Genomic DNA, 23,826 nt, shown 5'->3' with positions numbered 1-23,826 from the left:
GCCACGCACGGCTCCAGGTGCTCAGATGTCTCTGAATGTCCATATTGGACAAACTCCATCTGTCTGATCACAATCTGTGCTTACATTAGACCCACAGGCATAATCAAGCCTGATAATTGCTGTTCTCAGACTAGATCTCAGACTTGGCCCCTGCAGACAGAAGGCATGGTTAGCAGGGAGATTTTGCAATAAACAGGACTGACCCAGCTCCTCCCATGCCTCACTCCCTTCCTCATCCTCTGATCCCACCCCTCAGCCAGGATATTAAAAGCTCAGTCTGTCCATCCCCAGCATCCTCAGAAGCCCTCCTGCAACACCACAAAGATGAACCGGCTCTGTCTCTCTGCAGCCCTTCTCTTCCTCCTGGTTATCCTGGTGGACAGCACCCCTGTGTATGAACACCACACCCAGGACCAAGGTAGGTCTGCATTCACCTCTCCTGTACAGACTGGAGGGAAATGATGGAAATCCATGGAAGGGCTGAGGGCCAGTTGTGACCACACTGCTACCAGTCTTCTCTGGATTTCTCCTGTCACATTGGGCAGGATGTTTGTTTGTTCAGTTTTGGCAGCATTGGTCTTCTTGACTATGCGAGGATATTCCCTAGTTACCAGGGCTACTCTCTGGTTGTGGTGTGTGGGCTTCTTGTTGGGGTGGCTTCTCTTCTTGCTGAGGAGGGACTCTAGGCCTCTGGGCTCAGTAGTTGCAGATCACCTGCTTAGTTACCCCAAGGCACGTGGAATCTTCCCAACCAGGATCAAGCCCATGTCCCCCACACTAGTATGTGGATTCTTATCTACTGGACCACCAGGGAAATCTTATGTTGGAAACTTTTAACTCTACTGACATCATGACGCTCATAAGGATATGTATTAAAATTTTATATTAAATATATATCTATCCACCTAACTCTACTAGATCAGGTTCCATTTCTGAGACTCTATTCATGATCCCTGCCTTGCCCATGAATCTTGCTATTGTGCAGTAATAAAAAGCTGCATATTTGATCTTTGTTTTGGTTAATAGCCCAGGCCTCCTAAAACTTGGGATTTACTGACTTTATAGGTTATAAGATGAGTCACAAGAGGAGACTCAAGGTACCTTCAGGATGGGGCTGGTCTCCAAGAACCTTCAAACATCCATTTCATGGTTCCAGTTTTCACCATGTCTCATTCCAGCACCTCTGTGGAGAGGTGAGGGCCCTGAGAGTGAGATCAATCACCCGTGGCTGATGATCCAACCACTATGGCTGTTTAGTGAACCCTGGGAAGAAATACATTAAACTGGGCTCAGAGAGCTTGTGTGTTTTTGAAAACAGGAAGCTGATGTGAGGGTGCTGTGCTCACTAGGGCACAGAGGCTGGGCACCCCTCCCTCCCACTCTGCATACACATCTCTTCCATTTTACTGCCGTGAGTTACATTTTGTATAGTTACCTGGGAAGTGTAAGCAAGTGTTTTTCCTAAGTTCAGCCACCAATTGTATTGAGCCGTTGATTTTGAAGGTGGGTCAAGAACATCCTTATTTTTGCCATTAGATCATAACTTTGAGCAACTCGGGACCTCAGGGCTGGCAGCTGAATTGAGGATGGTTTTGATTTCTCAACCTGCAGAATCTGCACTAACTCCACAGATTTCTAATCAGAAGTTAATTGACTTGCTAGACACCCAATGAGTGTTTGGGGACTCGGTTGCTCTTAAAGGACCACATATTTGTTGTCAGAGTCAAACTCAGACTCACTCTCCCCTGTGATTCAGGGGCTCAGGTGATGCTCTAAAAGGGGGGATTCATGAAAGTAGGACCTTGCACCCAGAAACTGTTCTCAGTTATCTGTATTTTCAGAGTTCCTGGCAGAATGAGGTAGTGTATCAAATGGGTTGTAATGTGACAGTGTCTTGTCCTGACCCAGATACCTACATGTCATGTCCTCGGGCAAGTCGTCAGCAATTTTCTCATTGGAACAGGGGGATACAGTTTACATGGGTTTTTGAACAGAAACCAGTCATGAATATAAAGAGTTGAATCACATTTCATGGTGAATTTTGTGCATTTTACACCAAGATGTGTTAATCTGAATATGATTTCTCTACCTACTTGCTTTGGGCGAGAAGCAATATTTAGGTGTCAAATAACAATTATTCCTCTATTATGAAATATAACCAGAAAAGCCTGGGATGAGTGTGCAGAGCCACTGCAGAGAAAATAAGAAACACACAGAGCCCAGTGTGGGTTTGCCCCTGGGACCAAGGCTGATACAATATTAGAAAAGTCTCCAGGCCCTTTCCTTGTCTTCTTTTGACTACTATTTTATTACCCATATTTGTCCTCTTCCTTGTCCACTGTTGACCATTACTTAATTATGCATATTTTATCCTTGTCCTGTTGCATGAGCCCAGCCTCCTGAAACTCCTGGAATCTACTGTCTTTCATAGGTCTGGAGACAAACCATAGAAGGGCACCTGAGAAGCGTTCAATAATAGATGTGATTAGAAATGTCATCGGCGGTTTGGTTAAAGGTTTGAACTTTTTCCACCTCTGGGGAGAGGGGCAGGCACTGGGATTGAGAACAATCACGACTGGCCAAGGATTCAGTCAATATGCCTGTTTAGTGAAAACTCAATGAAAATCCATAAATATGGGCATTCGGGGAGTTTTTGGTGTGGTATCACACAACAGTGATGTGAGGGTCCAGTGTTCTCTAGGACATACAGGCTCCTCACAACTCCACTTCCACTTTGCCCTGCGTGTCTCACTCATTTTACTGTGCTTATATTTATCCTTAATAATAATGTGAGATCCCTATGTGAGTGGTCTTCCTGAAATTGGTCATCAGCTTTAGTGAGTTATTGAACATGGAGTAGGGTAATGCTATTTTCATGCTTTCACTGCTTTATCAAATCACAACCACTTCACTGTCACCAGGGTTGAGGACAGTTTTGAGCCCTCAACATGCAGAATCTGTACTAACTCTCTAGATTTTGTATCGGAATAAAATTGACTTGCAGACACCCAGTGGGTGTTTGGGGAATTGGATGTTGTTGCTGTAGACACCATGTATTTGGTGTCAGGGAAACCCACAGTCACTCTCCCTGTGCTTTGGGAGCTCTGGTTAGGTCTGGGGACAGGGGAGTAATGAAAGTGGGACAATGAACCCAGAAGCTCTCAGCAGTTATCGGTATTTTCAGAGTTCCTAGCAGAATAGGATAGTATATCAAATGGGTTGTGGCCTGACCATATCTTGTCCTGACCCTGCCACCCACATGCTGTGTGTCCTGGGGCAAGTCATCTACAGCTTCCTCATCTGAACAGCAGATACCAGCTATATGGGTTCTTTGAACATATTACTGGTCATGAATATAGAGAGTTTATTCACATTCATGGCAAATCTTGGTGATTTTCCTGTGGATATGTTCATTTGAAATAATTTCTCTACCTACTTGCTTGGGTCGGAAAGAACACTTATGTCAAATATTGATCATTCCTCTCTTATAAAAATTTATCAGAATGACCTGGGAAAATGAGCAGTGTCCAGGCCTTTCCCCTCATCCACATGTGACTATCATTTTATTATCCATATTTGATCCTTGTCCTGATTCATGGTCTAAGACTGCTGAAAATTGTGGAATTTTTGTCTTTCTTAGGTACCAAGATTATTCATGGACTGGGATCCGGTATACTAAAAGGACTGGCTGACAAAATCAGTAATGGATTTAAAGGTTTGAAGCTTCTTCACCTGTAGTGAGAAGGGAGGGCACTGCAGTTGAGATCAGTCATTGCTGACCAATGATACAATCAATATCCCTGTTGATGGAAACCTCAATAAAAATTAAAAAATAAAAATTAAACTCCATAAATTTTGGCATTCAATGAGCTCATGGGTGGGAACCAGTGGTGATGATGTGAGGGTGTTTTGCTAGCTAAGGCATGAACACTCCCCATACCTCCACTCTTTCTTTGCCCTCCATGTCTCTTCCATTTCATTGTTTCTGAGTTTTCTCCTGTATATTAATCTGAGGACAGTAAGTACAGGTTTTCCTGAGTTCAGTCTCTGGTTTGATTGAGTTATTGAGTATGGAGGTGGGGTCATGGAAACACCCACTTTTAATTACTTGGTCAGATGTGTGTGAACCACCTTGCTGGAGAGAGTCTTGAGAAGTCAGGAGAGTCTTGATATCTCAACCTGTGGCATTGGCACTGACTCCACAGATATGGTATCAGAAGTTAATAGACAGTGGGGCGCCCACTGGGTATCGGGAATTGGATGTGATTGGTGCAGAAACCATATCTTTGCAGTCAGGAAAAACCCCAGACTCACCTTGCCTTATGATTTGAGGGCTTACATGGGGCTTGGGGAGGTGAGTAGTGAAAGTAGGGCATTGCACCCAGAAACTCTCATCCTTTCTCTGTATTTTCAAGCTCCTAGCAGAATCAATAGTGTATCAATGGGTTGTGATATGACAGTATCTTGTCCTGATCCCACTACCCAAATGCTTGTGTTGTGGGGCAAGTCATTTGTAGCTTCCTCATCTGAACAGGGGAAATTTCTTACATGAGTTCTTTGAATGATGATGAGTCATGAATATAAACAGCTTATTCCCATTTCATAACCGGATTTGTCCATTTTCCACCATGATGTGTTAATCTGAAAAAAACTTTATACCTACTTGTTTTGGACAATTAAAACTATTTATTTATCAAATTATGATTATTTTTCTATTATGAAAACTAATTGAAAGATATGGAGCCACTGGGGAGAGCAACTGCAGGGAAAGCAGGAAACACAGCCCCTGTGTGGTAGGCTGTGGGACCAAGCCTGAGACAATGTTACTAAGGTCTCCAGGCTCCTTCCCTTGTCATTTTTGACTGTCATTTTCTTGTCTATTTTTGATCCTTTCCCTGTTTCATGGACCAGGTCTCCTGAAACTCTTGCAATTTACTTTCCTTTGTAGGTCAGGGGATGATTTCTGGAATGCAGCTCGAGAACCATACAGTCGAGGAGTTCCCAACACAAATACTCAAACATGGTAAGAAAGGTTTTGTATTTTCTGCACCTCTGGTGAGAGGGAAGGTCACTGAGATTGAGATCAATCACCAATGGCCAACGATTCAATCAATAAGCCTATTTCTTGAAACCTCAGTTCAGTCAGCTCAGTTCAGTCACTCAGTCGTGTCTGACTCTTTGCGACCCCATGGACTGCAGCACACCAGGACTCCCTGTCCATCAACATATCCCAGAGCTGACTTTTTCACTCTCCTCTTTCACTTTCATCAAGAGGCTCTTTAGTTCTTCTTTGCTTTGAAACCTCAAACCTGCATAAATATTGGGATTCAGAGAGTTTTTGGGTGGTGAATACAAATACACGATGTGAGAGTGCTATGCTCACTAGGGCATGGAGACTCTGCCAACCTACAGTCCCCTTCATCGTACGCACCTCCGCCACTTCACTCTGTGAATTTTCAAGTCTATTAATTTGAGAACAGTCAGTAAGGGTTTTCCTAAGTTTGGTTGTCAGTTCCATTCAGCTATTGAACATGGAGTTGTGGTCATGGAAAATCCTAATTTTAGCCATTTGATCACAAGCATAAGTAGCTTTGGACCACATGATTGGTACTAAACAGGACGGTTATGATCCCTCAATGGGTGGGATCTGTACTAACTGCACAGATGTCAAGTGACTGGGGGACACCCAGGGAGTGGTTTGGGGAATTGGTTGATGTTGGTAGAGACACCACATATTTGGTGTCAAGGGAAACCCAGACTCACTCTCTGCTGTGATTTGGGAGCTTAGGTGCGGTTTGCAGACAGGGAAGTAATGAAAGTAGGACACTGCATCCAGAAACCCTTACAAATAAATGGTATTTTCAGAATTCCTGGTAGAATCAGGTATTGTATCAGATGGGTTATGACATCATAGTATCTTGTCCTGACTCTACCACCCCTATGCTCTGTGTCCTCGGGCGAGTCATCTGCGATTTCTTCATCTGACTAGGGGAAAAATATACAAGCATTCTTTGATTATCAGTCATGAATATAAATAATCTATTCACATTTCATGACCAGTTTTGTCCATTTCCCACCAGTGTGATAACATGAAAAACATGATCTTCATCTCCTTTGGTCAAGAAACAATATTGATATGTCAAGTAGTGATTATTCCTCTATTATTAAAATCAGTAGAAAGACACAGGACCACTGAGCAGAGCAACTGCAGGAATACAACAAACACAGTCCCTGTCTCATGGGATCTAGGCTGAGACAATATGAGTAAAGTCTCCAGGCCCTTTACTTGTCCTCTTTTGACTATTACTATTATTTTATTATTCATACATTTGATCCATATTTGATCCTTGTCCTGCTTCATTGCCCAGGCCTCCTGAACCTCCCGGAATTTCCTTTCTTTGTGAAGTCACGAGACCACTCAGGGAAATCAACCTAGGAAACCTTCAGGTCTGGGCTCATCCTCCAAAAAACTCAAACACCCATTTAGAGGTTGGAAATTTCACCACTTTCTTGCCAGCACCTTTAGAGAGGAGGGAAGACTCTGAGATTGAGATCAATCGGCAATGGCCTCTAACTCAGTCAATATGGCTATTTATTGAAAACCTCCATAAAAGTCCACAGATAGTTGGTTTCAGACAGGTTTTCAGATTAATGATAACCCATACAGACCATTTTACTATCCTGTAAGGAGACTGAATCTTAGTGGAACATTAACCATTATGTAGATGTGTCCCATCATTAAGGTGATTTTTTTTTACTAAAAGGAAATCAATTATATCCATTCTATGTGATGACTGTGCACCTGTGGAGAGAATGAAAATGGGAGTTATTATGTCCCTACAATGCATTGTTCTTGGGGTGGAGAAACAGCTGTGAAAAAATATGGCAATATAGCTTGTCTTGTAGTAGAGAGACAAATAATAGCAAAGAGGAGATATCCTATGGTAGGTTATAAGTTTTTAGAACGTAGGGAATAGTGCTTAAAAAGGATGCTGTGCCTTAACTCCACAGTTTCAGGGAACCCCGTGATAAGGAGGCATTGAGCAGAGGCTGCAGAAATAACATGCCCGGTCTGTTTGAACAGCAGCCAGGTCTAGGGTAGCTGGAGCTGAGTGAGTGGAGGAGAGGGGAGTGGAAGGGGATGAGGCAGAGATGTCATGGGGGCAGGTCATGAAGAGCCTTGTGGGCCTTTATGAGAATCAGAGTTTGATTCTCAGAGAAAAGGGGAGTCACTGGGGAGGTGGTCTTGGGAACAATGGGATAGGGCTCAATAACAGGACCTCTGAGGCTGCAGTGCACAGAGTGTCCTCTAGGGGGCAAAGAGCTGAGACAGAGGCCCAGTGCCCAGTGAGCAGGCTGCCTCAGTGGTCCACATGGATTGTGACCTATGTTGGTCCCTAGATGGAGCCCAGGTGTGTCCAATAACATATTGTCTTGTTATGCTGAAGCTTCTGGGGACTCTTAATTACCTAGTCATGATGCATTAAATCATTATCCATTGGAGACTTTTCAACAGACAGCTCCATTATCCTCCCTGAGGTTGAGGGAAGGCAAAGGGATGGTAGATAGAAGACCACGGTGGAGGGTGGGAATGAAAGTGCCCACACCCTGTAGACAGTCCTTTCCTGTGCAATAAGAGCCCATTCTGGTTTGTGATGGCCTTTCCAAAATCACTGTCTTCACATACCAGAAGACATTTTAATTATTCTCATCAGAAGAGAAACATCAAGAGTTTTAGCAACTCGGTGTCAGGAAAAGGATGAAAAAAACAAACAAACCACATATATGTCTTCTTATAATCACAGTATCAACATATTGATAGTTTAACATTCAATTTATTCAGTCCACCTGATGGATCAGAAGTAAACAGACTGGTACATTTTCTACATGCCCTTTTCCATTATGGCATGATTGCTTCACATTTTTTTTATTTGTGGTGTAATGTTTTTTACCATATACAAAGGTGCAGAGAACAGTATTATAAAACCCAGGTACCCAGACACAGTAATTATTGACATATAAGGAATGATTTTTACCAGTGACCTCTTTTTGTTGCCATCAGTTCAGTCACTCAGTTGTGTCCGACTCCTTGCACTCCATGGACTGCAGCATGCCAGCCTCCTTGTCCATCCCCAGCTCCCAGAGTCCACACAAACTTATGTTGTGTTGGTTGGTGATGCCATCCAACCACCTCATTCTCTGTTGTCCCCTTCTCCTTCTGCCTTCAATCTTTTCCAGCATCAGGGTCTTTTCAAATGAATCAGCTTTTCACATCAGGTGGCTAAAGTATTGGAGTTTCAGCTTCAAAATCAGTCCTTCTGATGAATATTCCAGACTGATTTCCTTTAGGATGGACTGATTGGATCCCCTTGCTATCCAAGGGACTCTCAAGAGTCTTCTCCAACACCACAGTTCAAAAGCATCAATTCTTTGGCACTCAGCTTTCTTTATAGTCCAACTCTCACATCCATACATAACTACTGGAAAAACCATACCTTGATGAGATAGACCTTTGTTGGCAAAGTAATGTCTCTGCTTTTTAATATGCTGTCTAGGTTGGTCATAACTTTCCTTCCAAGGAGCAAGCATCTTTTTGTTTCATGGCTGCAATCACCATCTGCAGTGATTTTGGACTCCCTCAAAATAAAGTCTTTCACTGTTTCCCCATGTTTTTTTTCCATGAAGTGATGGGACCAGATGTCATGATCTTAGTTTTCTGACTGTTGAGCTTTAAGCCAACTTTTTCACTCTCCTCTTTCACTTTCATCAAGGGGCTTTTTATTTCTTCTTCACTTTCTGCCATAAGGGTGGTATCATCTGCATTTCTGAGGTTATTGACATTCTCCCAGCAATCTTGATTCCAGCTTGTGCTTCATCCAGCACAGCATTTCTCATGATGTAGTCTGTATTAAGTTAAGTAAGCAGGATGACAATATACAGCCTTGACATACTCCTTTTCCTATTTGGAACCAGACTGTTGTTCCATGTCCAGTTCTAACTGTTTCATTGCTATAGAGTTGTGTATTTCTTTTTTTGAGCATTTATTTGGTGCTTTTGGTGTTAGCTGCAGGGCACAAACTCAGCAGCTGTGGCCTGCTGACTTAGATGTCCCGAAGGATGTGGGACTTTAGTTCTCTTACAAAGGGCTTGAACCCTGGACTCCTGCACTCAAAGGTGGATTCTTAACCAGGGGCCCACCAGGGAAGTCCCTTAGAAGTTTCTTAGGTTAAGCAAAGGCCTTATACCAATTTTTGTTAAAATATTTCATGAGGAGATATATAATTGAACATAATTAATATATCATGTCACCTCTAGCAACATTCCTAATTCTGTCCCAGAAAGAAGGTTTTCAAATGGCCTTTTCCATCTGACCATCCTCCAAAACCTAGCATTCTCTACTGCAAAGAAACTGGCAGTTCTAGCTGTTGTCCTTGTATGAGCTATGATGTCCGTCTTCATAACTGAGCCATTGCCCCTCCTTTCCCAGCAGCTTCTAACCCTGAATTCTGCCTGAAGCCTGAGTTAAAGGGTCCCTGCAAGGACCAGATGACCAGGTACTTCTACAATGCCAAGACCGGGTACTGTGAGCCGTTTGTATATGGCGGCTGCAAAGGGAACAAGAACAACTTCCAGACGCTATCGGACTGCATAGTGACCTGCTGTCCCGTGACAGTATCCCTGTGGTAAGACAGGGGGCAGAGCACAGGGGGAGGGAATGGACTGGGGAAGGAGGTGGAGCTCAGGGAACCACTCACCAGTCAAACCTGCACAGTGTCTTCCTCCTTAATGCTTCCCAGGAGAAGAGGGGGCAGTGTCCTGTGAAACCACACACTGAGCAAGTTCTCCAGGAGTCAGCTTGGCAGGTCAAAGCGAGATGCTTTTTATGACAATCTGAGCCTAATCACATGCTCCTCCATCTTAGATATGAATACTGAATCAACCACTCTCCAGGGCAGGTCTGCAGGGCTCCTGAGCGCCTGGCCTTGGCATGGGAAACTCACTTCCTTCTGGTTGGGCATTCAGATCATGAGGAATATGCTTTCATACTTTTTGTAAAATCTAGGCTCTGCTAAGATGATGGGTGTCCATGTCTGGGGATACAATGATAGCACTCAACAAGTTCCTTTCTTTTTGCAGAGGACATGTGAAGAGTGGTTCCCAGAAAATGTGACGTCTGAGAAGGACCCCTGCAGGGCTGGGCCGTGGCTGCTTCTGAAACTGTTCAGTCTCTCTCAGTCCTTCTCTCCCCTATCTTCCTCAGCAGAACCTATCTATTTCCTGTCCTCTTTGGTCAACATGTCTAATTCTGTCTTGTCTAGCTGGCTCTCAGCACCATGAGAGTGTCTACCCTTTATTCCTAGCATTTAGCTCAGTTCCTGGCACCAAGTAGACAGTTCCTAATTATTTGAGGAAGAAATAAGGGAATGTAGTAGCACATTCCTCATGACCAGAGTAACTATAGAGCCTGCAGTTTGATGCAGGATTTTGTCTTAACTCATATCCTCACTGCATCCTCAGCTTCATCCCCCTCCCCACCATCATTGCTCTCTTTGTGGGTGTTGAATGTAGAATTTCTTGTGTCCAGTTCTCAGAATCAGTAATGAGAGAAGTTTGCAATAAAGAAGCTCCGTGACCCCACAATGATGTTGCAATTTTCCTTTCCGGAGCTTCAAACACTGTGGCTTATATTTCAATAATAATGAATTTTAAACAAATAATTCAATAATTTGTTTCAATAAATGCATATTATAAGTTAACCTGACTGGAGTGGAGTCTGTTGCTTGAAACTACAAACCTTAACCAATAGTGTCCATGGGAATTTTGGTACTTCTAACTCTTCTGCAGACAGTGGACACTTCCTGTTTCACTGTCCAGAGACTGCTCTTATGGGTATAGGAAGCAACCCATTACAGCATAATTGACCACTTGATAGCCACCTTAAGCTACACAGAACCCTGTTAGACAGACATCTGCACATGAGCTTTCATTCCTTTCTTCTAAGTTAAGTCAAATTTGGGGGCAGGTTTTCCTCCTGTACTCTCAGAAGGAGAATGGGTATGAGGCTCAGTTGCCACTTTTCTAAGGAATCCGATTCCCTGAAGTCACAGGTGGAGAGGGGGCTTCTTACTTTTGTTAAAGAAGGGCAATTACCATTTAGTATCCCAGGCTCTGTGTAAGCATTTTGCCTGCATTATTCTATTAATCATGCTAACAATCCTTCAAGGAAGAGAATGGCAACATAGAGATGGCACTTATCTGCTGTATTCATTTTCTACTTGGGAGTAAAGGGACTTTGATGATATTTTCCTGCTCTGCTTCTGGAAAGATTTAGGATGGAGGCACCTGGAGAACAGAGAGTATCTGTTTCAATTCAGATAAGTGAAGTTTGACTTGGGGACCTCAGCAAGTAGTGTATTTAAATAAACGAGAACACACAGGGTGCTGGTGCTCTTACTCCCCTTCCTTGAAATCTCTGGCAAATTCTCAACATCTCTGAGCTTTGCTTACTTTAGTTATAAAATAAGACCCCATATCACAGAGTTAGCAAAAGAAAGAACTGGGACTCGAACCAGGTCCTCTCTTCTAAGAACCACTGGTGCAGAGTCCACAGCTGTGGTGGGGTAGTGTGGCAGTGATCTTCCAAGGTCCCTGAGATCCACTCCAGTGCCTGAGATCCATGCAGGGAGGCAGCTCTCCTGTTTTGAAACCAGGTGAGGGGCAGTGTGTGGTCAGCTCTGGAGATGTTGTTTGTCTCTTCCTCCCTTTTGCCCATTCCCCTTACTTTTTTCCTACCCAGAATATCAGGGTTTGTGCCCCAGATGGAGATGCTCTTCCCCCAGCTCAACGTCTGCCTGGGCCAGTGGCAGGTAAAGACCTGGTGTCTGTCCAGTAGAGATGCTGATAGCTTACCTGTGTCATACCTGTCTTCTGAAGTAGGCGGGGTTAATGTAAGAGGGGGGGCATTGACACCCAAGTGTGATGACACCTGCATGAGTCTGTAAAGGAGGACCTGAGCGAACACACTATTGTTAACTTACTTGCCCTTTGTTCTGCTCTCATCCACTCACTGACCATCCAATGCCATGTGCTGCTCTAGGTGCTGGGATGCTCCTTGTGTGACCATATTGGACAAAATTCCACTGGTAGAATCACATTCTGTTTTCACAAGACCATATACAGAGTCAAGTTTGAGAATCGGGGTACTTGGCATTTGGCCCCACCAGACAGAAACAGGACAAAGAGCCTGGTGGGCTATAGTCCATGGGAATCTCAGAGTCAGACCATACTGAGTGACACAGCAGATATGCACATACAGGCAGAAACAGGACAACGGAAGCTGGGGAGATTACATGTTGTACATGACTGACCCCAAATCCTCAGTTTCCTCACTCCCCTCCTTCTCACCTGTTCTAACCCATCTGCTGGGATATAAACTGATCTGTCGGCACCCATTTTTAATAGACACCCTTCTGCAAGGTCACAAACATGAGCAGACTTTGCTTTTGTGCAGCCCTGCTCCTTTTCCTGGGCACCATGCTGGGCTGGGCAGAATCCCTGAGGTGAAACAAGCAACAAGGCCCAGAGTAAGTCCCAGCTCACCTCTCCTCTACAGATTGGAGGGAAAGGAGGTCAGTGCATGGAAGTGGTGGGAAGAGGGGCATGGTGGATGCTGCCAGCTCTCTCTGGATTTCTTCTGGGAAGTGAGCAGTTGAACTCTAGGGACATTTCTTGACTCTCAAAAAGCATCATTATGTGTTCTGCTTTTAATAAAAATATGTCACCTCATTTTACAAAATAATGAACTTTATCTCTGAGACTGTCTATTCTTAGTCTTTACCCTGTCCCTAAACCCCACTTTAGAACAGTAAAAAGATCCATAGTTGATCCTTGCTCCAGTTCATGCCCCAGGGCTCCTAAAACTCTTAGATTTTATTGTCTTTCTATAAGAAATGAGATCAGTGGAGGATGAGGACTTAGTGTCTGTGTGCGCCTGGATCCAGAATATGCCATCAGATGATTAGAGGGTTAAGTGATCAGTCCCCAGTCCCTCTGGGGAGAGGAGTGAGTACTGATACTGAGTTCCATTAACAATGGCCAAAGATTCCATCAAATTGCCTCCTTCCAATCCTCAATTAAAACCCATCAACACTAGATTCAGAAAGCTTCAAGGGAGGTGATATCATCAAGGGTTTGTAAGGAGGCATGTCCTGAGATGGCGTGGAGACTCGGCTTTTCCTCCTCCCTCTTTGCCTTATCTTCTCCTCCATTTTGCAGTCCCTGAGTCTTATCATTGATAATGACTTGGGACAGTATGTAAAGGGCTTATCTGAATTCAGTGAGTGGTTTGGATAATTTTTTCAACATGGAAGGGATCTCTGAATTTATAGCCAGTTTTTTACATGTGTAAGTGACTGCAGGGCTTGTGATCAACTCTTGAAGCGTGGTCAGGCCTCAGGTATGGTGCCCTAATCCTGTGGGGTCTGGATCACTTCTGAGGATTTAGCATCAGATGTGAATTGACTCCTCAATGCCCAGTGGGTGTGGGGGAACTGGTTGCTGTTGGCAGAGACCCCACATGTTTGATGTCTAGGACAAACTCAGATTCTCTCTTTTCTACCATTTGTGTCTGGGGTGAGCCTCAGGGACTTGGGACTACACTATGTTGAGGAGAGCACTTAAGAGCAGTAAGATCATGATCTCCTTATTGTCAAATTCAGACTTAAACTGAAGAAAGTAGGGAAAACCACTAGACCATTCAGGTATGACCTAAATCATATCCTTAACAATTATACAGTGGAAGTGACAAATAGATTCAAGGGACTAGATCTGATAGAGTGCCTGATGAACTATGGATGGAGGTTTCATGACATTGTACAGGAGACAGTGAGCAAGACCATCCTCAAGAAAAAGAAATGCAAAAAAGCAAAATGGCTGTCTGAGGAGGCCTTACAAATAGCTGGGAAAAGAAGAGAAGCAAAAAGCAAAGGAGAAAAGGAAAGATACACCCATATGAATGCAGAGTTCCAAAGAATAGCAAGAAGAGATAAGAAAGCCTTCCTGAGTGATCAGAGCAAAGAAATAGAGGAAAACAATAGAATGGGAAAGACTAGAGATCTCTCCAAGAAAATTAGAGATACCAAGGGAAAATCTCATGCAATGATGGGCTCAATAAAGGACAGAAATTGTATGGACCTAACAGAAGCAGAAGATATTAAAAAGAGGTGCAAGAATACACAGAAGAACTGTACAAAAATGATCATAATGACCCAGATAATCATGAAGGTGTGATCACTCACCTAGAGCAAGACATCCTGGAATGTGAAGTCAAGTGGGCCTTAGGAAGCATTACTACGAACAAAGCTGGTGGAGGTGATGGAATTCCAGTTGAGCTATTTCAAATCTTAAAAGATGATGCTATGAAAGTGCTGCACTCAATATGTCAGCAAATTTGGAAAACTCAGCAGTGGCCACAGGACTGGAAAAGTCAGTTTCCATTTCAATCCTTAAGAAAGGCAATGCCAAAGAAATCTCAAACTATCACACAGTTGCACTCGTCTCACATGCTAGTAAAGTAATGCTCAAAATTCTCCAGGCCAGGCTTCAACAATACATGAACCATGAACTTCCAAATGTTCAAGCTGGTTTTAGAAAAGGCAGAGGAATCACAGATCATACTGTCAAGATACGCTGCATCATCAAAAAAGTAAGGGAGTTCCAGAAAAATATCTATTTCTGCTTTATTGATTATGCCAAAGCCTTTGACTGTGTGGATTACAATAAACTGTGGAAAATTCTGAAAGTGATGAAAATTCCAGACCACCTGACCTACCTCTTGAGAAATCTGTATGCAGGTCAGGATGATACAGTTAGAACTGGACATAGAACAACAGACTGGTTCCAAATAGCAAAAGGAGTATGTCAAGGCTGTATATTTTCACCTTGCTTATTTAACTTATATGCAGTGTACATCATGAGAAACGCTGGGCTGGATGAGGCACAAGCTGGAATCAAGATTGCTGGGAGAAGTATCAACCTCAGATATACAAATGACATCACCCTTATGGCAGAAAGTAAAGAGGAACTAAAAAGCCTCTTGATGAAAGTGAAAGAGGAGAGTGAAAAGTTGGCTTAAAGCTAAACATTCAGAAAACTAAGATGATGACATCCTGTCCCATCACTCCATGGCAAACAGATAGAGAAACAGTGGAAGATTTTATTTTATTTTTTGGGTGGGTGGGGGGTGCTCCAAAATCACTGCAGATGGTTACTGCAGCTATGAAATAAAAAGATGCTTACTCCTTGGAAGAAAAATTATGACCAACCTAGACAGCATATTAAAAAGCAGAGACATTACTTTGCCAACAAATCTCGGTCTCGCCAAGGCTATGGTTTTTCCAGTAGTCATGTATGGATGTGAAAGTTGGACCATAAAGAAAGCTGAGCGCTGAGGAATTTATGCTTTTGAACTGTGGTGTTGGGGAAGACTCTTGAGAGTCCCTTGGACTGAAAGGTGATCCAACCATCCATCATGGAAGGACTGATGTTGAAGCTGAAACTCCAATTCTTAGATCACCTGATGCAAAGAGGTGATTCATTTGAAAAGTCCCTAATGCTGGGAAAGGTCGAAGATAGGAGGAGAAGGGGACGACAAAGGATGAGATAATTGGATGGCATCACTGACTCAATGGACATGAGATTGCATAAATCCCAGGAGTTGGTGATTGACAAGGAGGCCTGGCAATCTGCAGTGCATGGGTCGCAAAGAGTCAGACACAACTGAACGTTTGAACTGGACTGAACTGAGGGCACTCGAAATTCCTCACTACGGGGGGGGGGGGGGGGGGGAGGGGGAGGGTCATAATATGTCGAGGAATAGGACGGGGAGACCACTTTCTCCCCCATAAATTCATCAGAAGTTCATTTGAATTCTGAGCAACTTCCACAAAACAACTTCTGGACGCTGGCAGAGGATACCAGGCACCCAAAAAGACAGCCCATTCTCTTCTTAAAGAGGTAGGACAAAATATACAAGACAAAAAGAGAGACAAATGAGTTAGGGTTGGAGACCCATCTCAGGGAGCGAGTCATGAAGGAGGAGAAGTTTCCAAACACCAGGAAACCCTCTCACTAGCCAGTCTGTGGGGGAGTTTTGGAGTCTCAGAGGGCAACATAATCGAGAGGAGAAAACAAAAACAAAAACAAAAACCCACAGAATACGCGCCTAACCACAACTCCCAGAAGAGAAGTAGCCCAGATACTCGTGTCTGCCACCAGCTAGTGGGGGCTGAGCAGGGAGTCTCTGGTTGCATGCTTCGGGTAAAGACTGGGCCTGAATGCCCTGAGGACAATCTTGGGGAGCTAACGTGAGATACCAACCCAAACTGTGGGGTAGCCAAAGAGAGAGAGAAAAGGAGAGAGAGAGAGAGAGAGAGAGAGAGAAAGTTTCCCACAAAAAGCTCTAACCTAAGGTGCCACCTTGCCTGCTCATAGAACAAAGGGTTGAGCAAATAGCAAAGGAGAGCTAGCTGGGTATGGACTGGCCCATGCCCCTGCTGGAGGCAGAGAGGCAGGCTGGCGACAGCCAGAGCCAGAAGGCAAGGGGCAATCTCGGCCCCAGAGACAGCATCCTCCACCAAACTGTGAGCAGGCTCCCAGTTGTTAACCAAGTCTTCCTGGGACCCTGGACAGTTGACATCTGCCAGGAGGGTTGCAGCCAGATATCAACTACCCAGAAGGAGACACATGGCACACCTGAGACTGTGCTCTTGTGGCGCACCCAGGAAACCAAGCAGCTGGGACCGGGGAGGTGACTAAGACACACAACCCACCTGGGACAGTGTGCTCACCAAGCACCTGGTCGCCTGAGCTCCCTGGACCTGGGAAGGGCACAACATGCAAGCCCAAATGAGTCTGTGCCTTTGTGGAGTACCCGAGAACCTGAACCTGAGCAGCTTAGACCCGGGAAGTGCATGAAACCCAGGGTCCGCTTTGGACAGTTCCACTGCAGAACAACCTGGAGCCTGAGCAGTGTAGACCGGGAAAGCACATGTGCCATTAGCTGGGGGAAACCTAGTGTGGTCCATACACTGTGAGCATTCCCCATACACACCAGTGATATTTGTCTGCAGTGATCTTCCCTCCCCACAGCACAACTGAACAAGTGAGTCTAAATAGTGACCACCTTCTCCCCCTTGTGTCAGGGTGGAAATTAGACACTGAATAGACTTTCCAACAGAGGAAGCCAAAATAAACAAAGAAGAGGGAATGTCTCTGGAAGTCACAGGTGCAACAGATTAACACTCTGTAGTTAGCACTGACTAAGCATTGGAAGGGGCGTATAGACCTTGAGAAGACGTATAAGCTGGAACAGGGAACTATCTGAAACTGAACTGACCCCACACTGCCCTCTACAGCTGCAGAGAAATTTGTAGATATATATATACTCTTATCATTTTTAATTTTTTTAATTTTAAAGTTCTTTATAACTCCATTAATTTTCCTTTTTATAACCTACTATTACCTTGCAACCCCCCCCCCCATTTTTAAAGCAAATCTCATGTATATATTTTTTGTAATTCTTGTGATTGATTGTGCTTTGTATTTTTAACATTGTATGTCTGAGAGTCTAACCTCTACTCTAGATTTTTAATCTCTGCTTTTCAGTATTTGTTATCAATTTTGTACCTTTAAGAATCTAATTGTCAGTACCCATTTTTACTTAGGGGTACAATTACTGGCTTGATTGCTCTCTCCCCTTTTGACTCTCCCTTTTCTCCCCCACATCACCTCTATCTCCTCTGTCCCCCTTCTCTTCTCTACTTAATCTGTGAATCTCTCTGGGTGTTCTGGGTTGAGAAGAACACTTAGGGAACTGACTACTGGTTAGATTGGTCACCCTCGTTTTGATTCCCCATCTTCTCCTCCTGGTCACCTCTATCTCCTTCCTCCCTCTTCTCTTCTCCAAGTAACTCTGTGAATCTCTCTGGTGTCCCTCACTGTGGAGAATCTTTTCACCATTAACCTAGATGTTTTATCATCTGTGCTGTATGGATGGAGAAGTCTTGAGGCTACTGTAAGAATAAGACTGAAAGCCACAGCCAGGAGGCTTAAATTCAAAACTTGAGAACACCAGAAAACTGACTCCAGGGAACATTAATTGACAAGAGCTCATACAAAAGCCTCCATACCTACACTGAAACCAAGTTCCACCCAAGAGCCAACAAGTTCCAGAGCAAAACATACCACGCTAATTCTCCAGCAATGCAGGAACACAGCCCTGAGCACTAAAATACAACCCGCCCAAAGTCACACCAAACCCATAGACACCTCAAAACTAAATACCGGATACTTCATTGCACTCCAGAGAGAAGATCCAACTCCACCCACCAGAACACTGACACAAGCTTCCCTAACCCGGAAACCTTGACAAGACATTCTTCAAACCCCACCCACAGGGAGGAACCTCCACAATAAGAGGAACTACAAACTTCCAGTGTACAGAAAGGCCACCCAAAACACTGCAATCTAAACAAAATAAAAAAGCAGAGAAATATTCAGCAGGAAGGGGAACATGATAACTGCCCACCAAGCCAAAAAAAAAAAAAAAAAAAAGGAGGAGATAGGGAGTCTACCTGCAAAAAAATTCAGAATAATGATAGCAAAGATGATCCAAAATCTTGAAAACAAAATGGAGTTACAGATAAATGGACAAGAGACAAAGGTTGAGAAAATGCAAGAAATATTCAACAAGAACCTAGAAGAAGTAAAGCAGAGTCAATCAATAATGAAAATGATGCAACGAGTGAGATCAAAAGCACCCTGAGGGAGCCAACAGTAGAAAAACTGAGTCAGAAATTAGGATAAGTGAGGCAGAAGGTAGAATGGTGGAGATAAATGAAGCAGAGTGGAAAAATGAACAATGATTTAAAAGAAATGAGGACCACCTCAGAGACCTCTGGAACGATGTTAAATGCCCCAAAATTCAAACCATAAGAGTCTCAGAAGAAGGAGACAAAAAGAAGAGGCATGAGAAAATATTTGAGGAGATAGTAGTTGAAAACCTCCCTAAAATGGGGGAGGAAATAGCCACCCAACTCCATGAAACCCAAAGAGTCTCAAACAGGATAAAACCAAGGTGAAACACCCCAAGACACATATTAATAAAATTAATGAAGATCAAACACAAAGAGCAAATATTAAAAGCAGCAAGGGAAAAGCAACAAATAACACAAGGAGAGTCCCATAAGGATAACAGCTGATCTTTCAGTAGAAACTCTTCAGGCCAGAAGGGAATGGCAGGACATACTTAAAATGATGAAAGAGAAAAACCTAAAACCCAGATTACTATACCCAGCAAGGATCTCATTCAAATATGAAGGAGAAATCAAAAACTTTACCAACAAGCCAAAACTGAGAGAATTCAGCACCACCAAATCAGCTCTTCAACAAATTCTAAAGATCTTCTCTAGACAGGAAACACAGAAAACGTTTATAAACTCGAACCCAAAACAACAAAGTAAATGGCAATGACATCATACTTATCAATTATTACCATAACCGCAAATGGGTTGAATACCCCAATCAAAAGACAAAGACTAGCTGAATGGATACAAAAACAAGACTCCTATAAATGCTGTCTACAAGAGACCCACTGCCAAACAAGGGCACATACAGACTGAAAGTGAAGGGCTGGAAAAAGATATTTCATGCAAATGGAGACCAAAAGAAAGCAGGAGTAGCAGTACTTATATCAGATGAAATAGACTTTGAAATAAAGGCCATGAAAAGAGACAAAGAAAGACACTACATAATGATCAAAGGATCAATCCAAGAAGAAGACATAACATTAATAAATATATATGCACCCAACATGGAGCATTGTAATATGTAAGGCAAATGCTAACAAGTATGAAAGGGGAAATTAACAGTAACACAATAATACTGGGAGACTTTAATACCCCATGCACCCCTATGGATAGATCAACTAAACAGAAAATGAGCAAGGAAACACAAACCTTAAATGATACAATGGGCCAGTTAGACTTAATTGCTATCTATAGGACATTTTACTCCAAAACAATGAACTTCACCTTTTTCTCACTTGCACATGGGACATTCTCCAGGATAGATCATATCCTGGTCATAAATCTAGCCTTGGTAAATTAAAAAAAATAATCAAGATCATTTCAAGCATCTTTTCTGATCACAAGGCATTAAAATTAGATGTCAACTACAGAAAAAAAAAACTATTAAAATACAAATATATGGAGGTTAAACAACATGCTTCTGAATAACCAACAAATCACAGAAGAAATAAAAAAGAAATCAAAATATACATAGAGACAAATGAAAATGAAAACACGACAACCCAAAACCTATGCTGTTCAGTAAAAGTAGTGCTAAGGGGAAGGATCATAGCACTACTATCCTACCTCAGGAAACAAGAGAAAAATCAAACAAATAACCTAACTTTACACTTAAGGCAACTAGAAAAACAAGCAGTGAAGAACCCCAGGGTTAGTAGAAGGGAAGAAATCATAAAAATTAGAGCAGATTTAGAGACTATAGCAAAAATGAACAAAACTAAAAGCTGGTTCTTTGAGACGATAAATAAAACAGACAAACCTATTAGCTAGACTCATCAAGAAAAAAGGGGAGAAGAATCAAATCAATAAAATTAGAAATGAAAATGGAGAAATCACAACAGACAACACAGAAATACAAAGGATCATAAGAGACTACTGTCAGGAACTATATGTCAATAAACTGGACAACTTGGAAGAAATGGATGAATTCTTAGAAAAGTATAACCTTCCAAAAATGAACCAAGAAGAAATAGAAAATCTTTACAGACCCATCACAAGCACCAAAATCAAAACTGTAATTAAAAATCTTCCAACAAACAAAAGCCTAGGACCAGATGGCTTCACAGGTGAATTCTACCAAAAATTTAGAGGTGAGCTAACACCTATCCTACTCAAATTCTTTCAGAATATTGCAGAGGAAGGTAAACTGCCAAACTCATTCTATGAGGTCACCATCCCTCTGATATCAAAACCAGACAAAGATGTCACAAAAAAGAAAACTTTTGAATATAGATGCAAAAATCCTTATCAAAATTCTAGCAAACAGAATCCAACAACATATTAAAAAGATCATAGATCATGACCAAGTGGGCTTATCCCAGGGATGAAAGGATTCTTCAATATTCACAAATTAATCAATGTGATACACCATATTAACAAATTGAAAGATAAAAACCATATGATTATCTCAATAGATGCAGAGAAAGCCTTTCACAAATTTCAACATGCATTTATTATAAACACCCTCCAGAAAGCAGGCATAGAAGGAACACACCTCAACATAATAAAAGTCATATATGATAAATCCACAGCAAACATTATCCTCAATGGTGAAAAACTGAAAGCATTTCCCCTAAATTCAGTAATGAGACAAGGGTGCCCACTGTCACCATTACTAGTCAACATAGTTTTGGAAGTTTTAGCCAGAGCAATAAGAGAAGAAAAAGAAATGAAAGGAATCCAGATTGGAAAAGTATAAATAAAACTCACTGTTTGCAGATGACATGATCCTCTACATAGAAAACCCTAAAGACACCACCTGAAAATTACTAGAGCTAATCAATGAATATAGTAAATATGCAGGATATAAGATTAACACAGAAATCCCTTGCATTCCTATACATCAACAATGAGAAAACAGAAAGAGAAATTAAGGAAACCATTCCATTCACCATTGCAATGAAAAGAACAAAATACTTAGGAATAAATCTACCTAAAGAAATAAAAGACCTATATATAGAAAACCATAAAACACTAATGAAAGAAATCAAAGATGACACAAACAGATGGAGAAATATACCAAGTTAATGGATCAGAAGAACCAGTATAGTGAAAATGAGTATACTACCCAAAGCAATCTATAGATTCAGTGCAATCCCTATCAAGCCACCAATGGTATTTTTCAGAGAACTAGAGCAAGTAATTTCACAATTTCTATTGAAATACAAAAAACCTCAAATAGTCAAAGTAATCTTGAGAAAGAAGAATGGAACTGGAAGAATCAACCTGCCTGACTTCAGACTACACTACAAAGCTACAATCATCAAGCCAGTATCGTACGGGCACAAAGACAGAAATATAGATCAAAGGAAAAAAATAGAAAGCCCAGAGGTAAATCCACGCACCTATGGACACCTTATCTTTGCCAAAGCAGGCAAGAATATACAATGGAGAAAAGGCAATCTCTTTTTAAAGTGGTGCTGGCAAAACTGGTCAACCACTTGTAAAAGAATGAAACTAGAACACTTTCTAACACCATACACAAAAATAAACCCAAAATGAATTAAAGATCTAAATGTAAGACCAGAAACTATAAAACACCTAGAGGAAAACATAGGCAAAACCCTCTCTGTCATAAATCACAGCAGGATCCTCTATGACCCACCCCCAGAGCAATGGAAATAAAAGCAAAAATAAACAAATGGGACCTAATTAAACGTAAAAGGTTTTGCACAAATAAGGAAACTATAAGAAAGGTGAAACACAGCTTTCAGAATGGGAGAAAATAATAGCTAATGAAGCAACTGAAAAGGAATTAGTCTCAAAAATATACAAGCAGCTCATGCAGCTCAATACCAGAAAAATAAATGACCCAATCAAAAAATGGGCCATAGAACTAAACAGACATTTCTCCACAGAAGACATACAGATGGCTAACAAACACATGAAAAGATGCTCAACATCACTCATTTTCAGAGAAATGCCAATTAAAACCACAATGAGGTACCATCTCACACCAGTCAGAATGGCTTCTATGAAAATATCTGCAAACAATAAATGCTGGAGACAGTGTGGAGGAAAGGGAACCCTCTTACACTGTTCTTAGGAATGCAAACTAGTACAGTCACTATGGAGAACAGCGTGAAGGATCCTTAAAATTCTGTAAATAGAACTGCCATGTGACTGAGCAATCCCACTGCTGGGCATACACACTGAGGAAACCAGAATTGAAAGAGACATGTGTACCCCAATTTTCATCACAGCACTGTTTACAATAGCTAGGACATGGAAGCAACCTAGGTGCCCATCAGCAGACGAATGGATAAGAGAGCTGTGGTACATATATTCAGCTATTAGAAAGAACGCATGACTCAGTTCTAATGAGGTGGATGAAACTGGAGCCTATTATACAGAATGAAGTAAGTCAGAAAGAAAACCATCAATACAGTATATTAATGCATATATATGGAGTTTAGAAAGATGGTAATGATGACACTATATGTGAGACAGCAAGAGAGACACAGATGTAAAGAACAGAATTTTTGACTTTGTGGGAGTAGGTGAAGGTGGGATGATTTGAGAGAATAGCACTGAAACATGTATATTACCATAAATAAAATAGATCGCCAGTCCAGGTTCGATGCATGACACAGGGCGTTCAGGGCCGGTGCACTGGGATGACCTGGAGGAATGGGAGGGGGAGGGAGCTGGGAGGGGGATTCAGGATAGGGAACGCATGTACACCCATGGCTGATTCATGTCAATGTATGGCAAAAATCACTACAGTATTGTAAAGTAATTAGAATCCAATTTAAAAAAAAAGAAACAAACAAACCCTTACCACTTCTTGGCATTTTCTGAATTCCTGGCAGAATTTGGTATTTATTTAAATGGATTGTGACAGGCTATGTTTTTCTTGTCCTGATCTTATTACCTATATGCTCTGTGTCCTGGGACAGTTCCATCTGCAGTTTTTGCATGAGAGCAGGAAGTCCATGTTTCTAGAGTTTTCTGAAAGGAT

At 42.2% G+C, this 23,826-nt stretch overlaps 1 protein-coding gene across 1 annotated transcript; it reads left to right on the top strand.

Moving 5' to 3' along the window:
* Positions 1-324: 324 nt before the first annotated feature.
* Positions 325-9,687, top strand: LOC133044315 (trophoblast Kunitz domain protein 1-like). Its single transcript, XM_061125708.1, has 5 exons — positions 325-418; positions 2,432-2,515; positions 3,641-3,715; positions 4,949-5,023; positions 9,488-9,687. The coding sequence occupies exons 1-5, from the start codon at positions 325-327 to the stop codon at positions 9,685-9,687; spliced, it is 528 nt and encodes a 175-aa protein (XP_060981691.1).
* The last annotated feature ends 14,139 nt before the right edge of the window (positions 9,688-23,826 follow it).

This window comes from Dama dama, chromosome 23, assembly GCF_033118175.1.
Source record: "Dama dama isolate Ldn47 chromosome 23, ASM3311817v1, whole genome shotgun sequence".
Taxonomy (NCBI): domain Eukaryota; kingdom Metazoa; phylum Chordata; class Mammalia; order Artiodactyla; family Cervidae; genus Dama; species Dama dama.
Note: the sequence above shows the minus strand (reverse complement) of the source record. Positions and strands in the feature narration are given on the sequence as shown.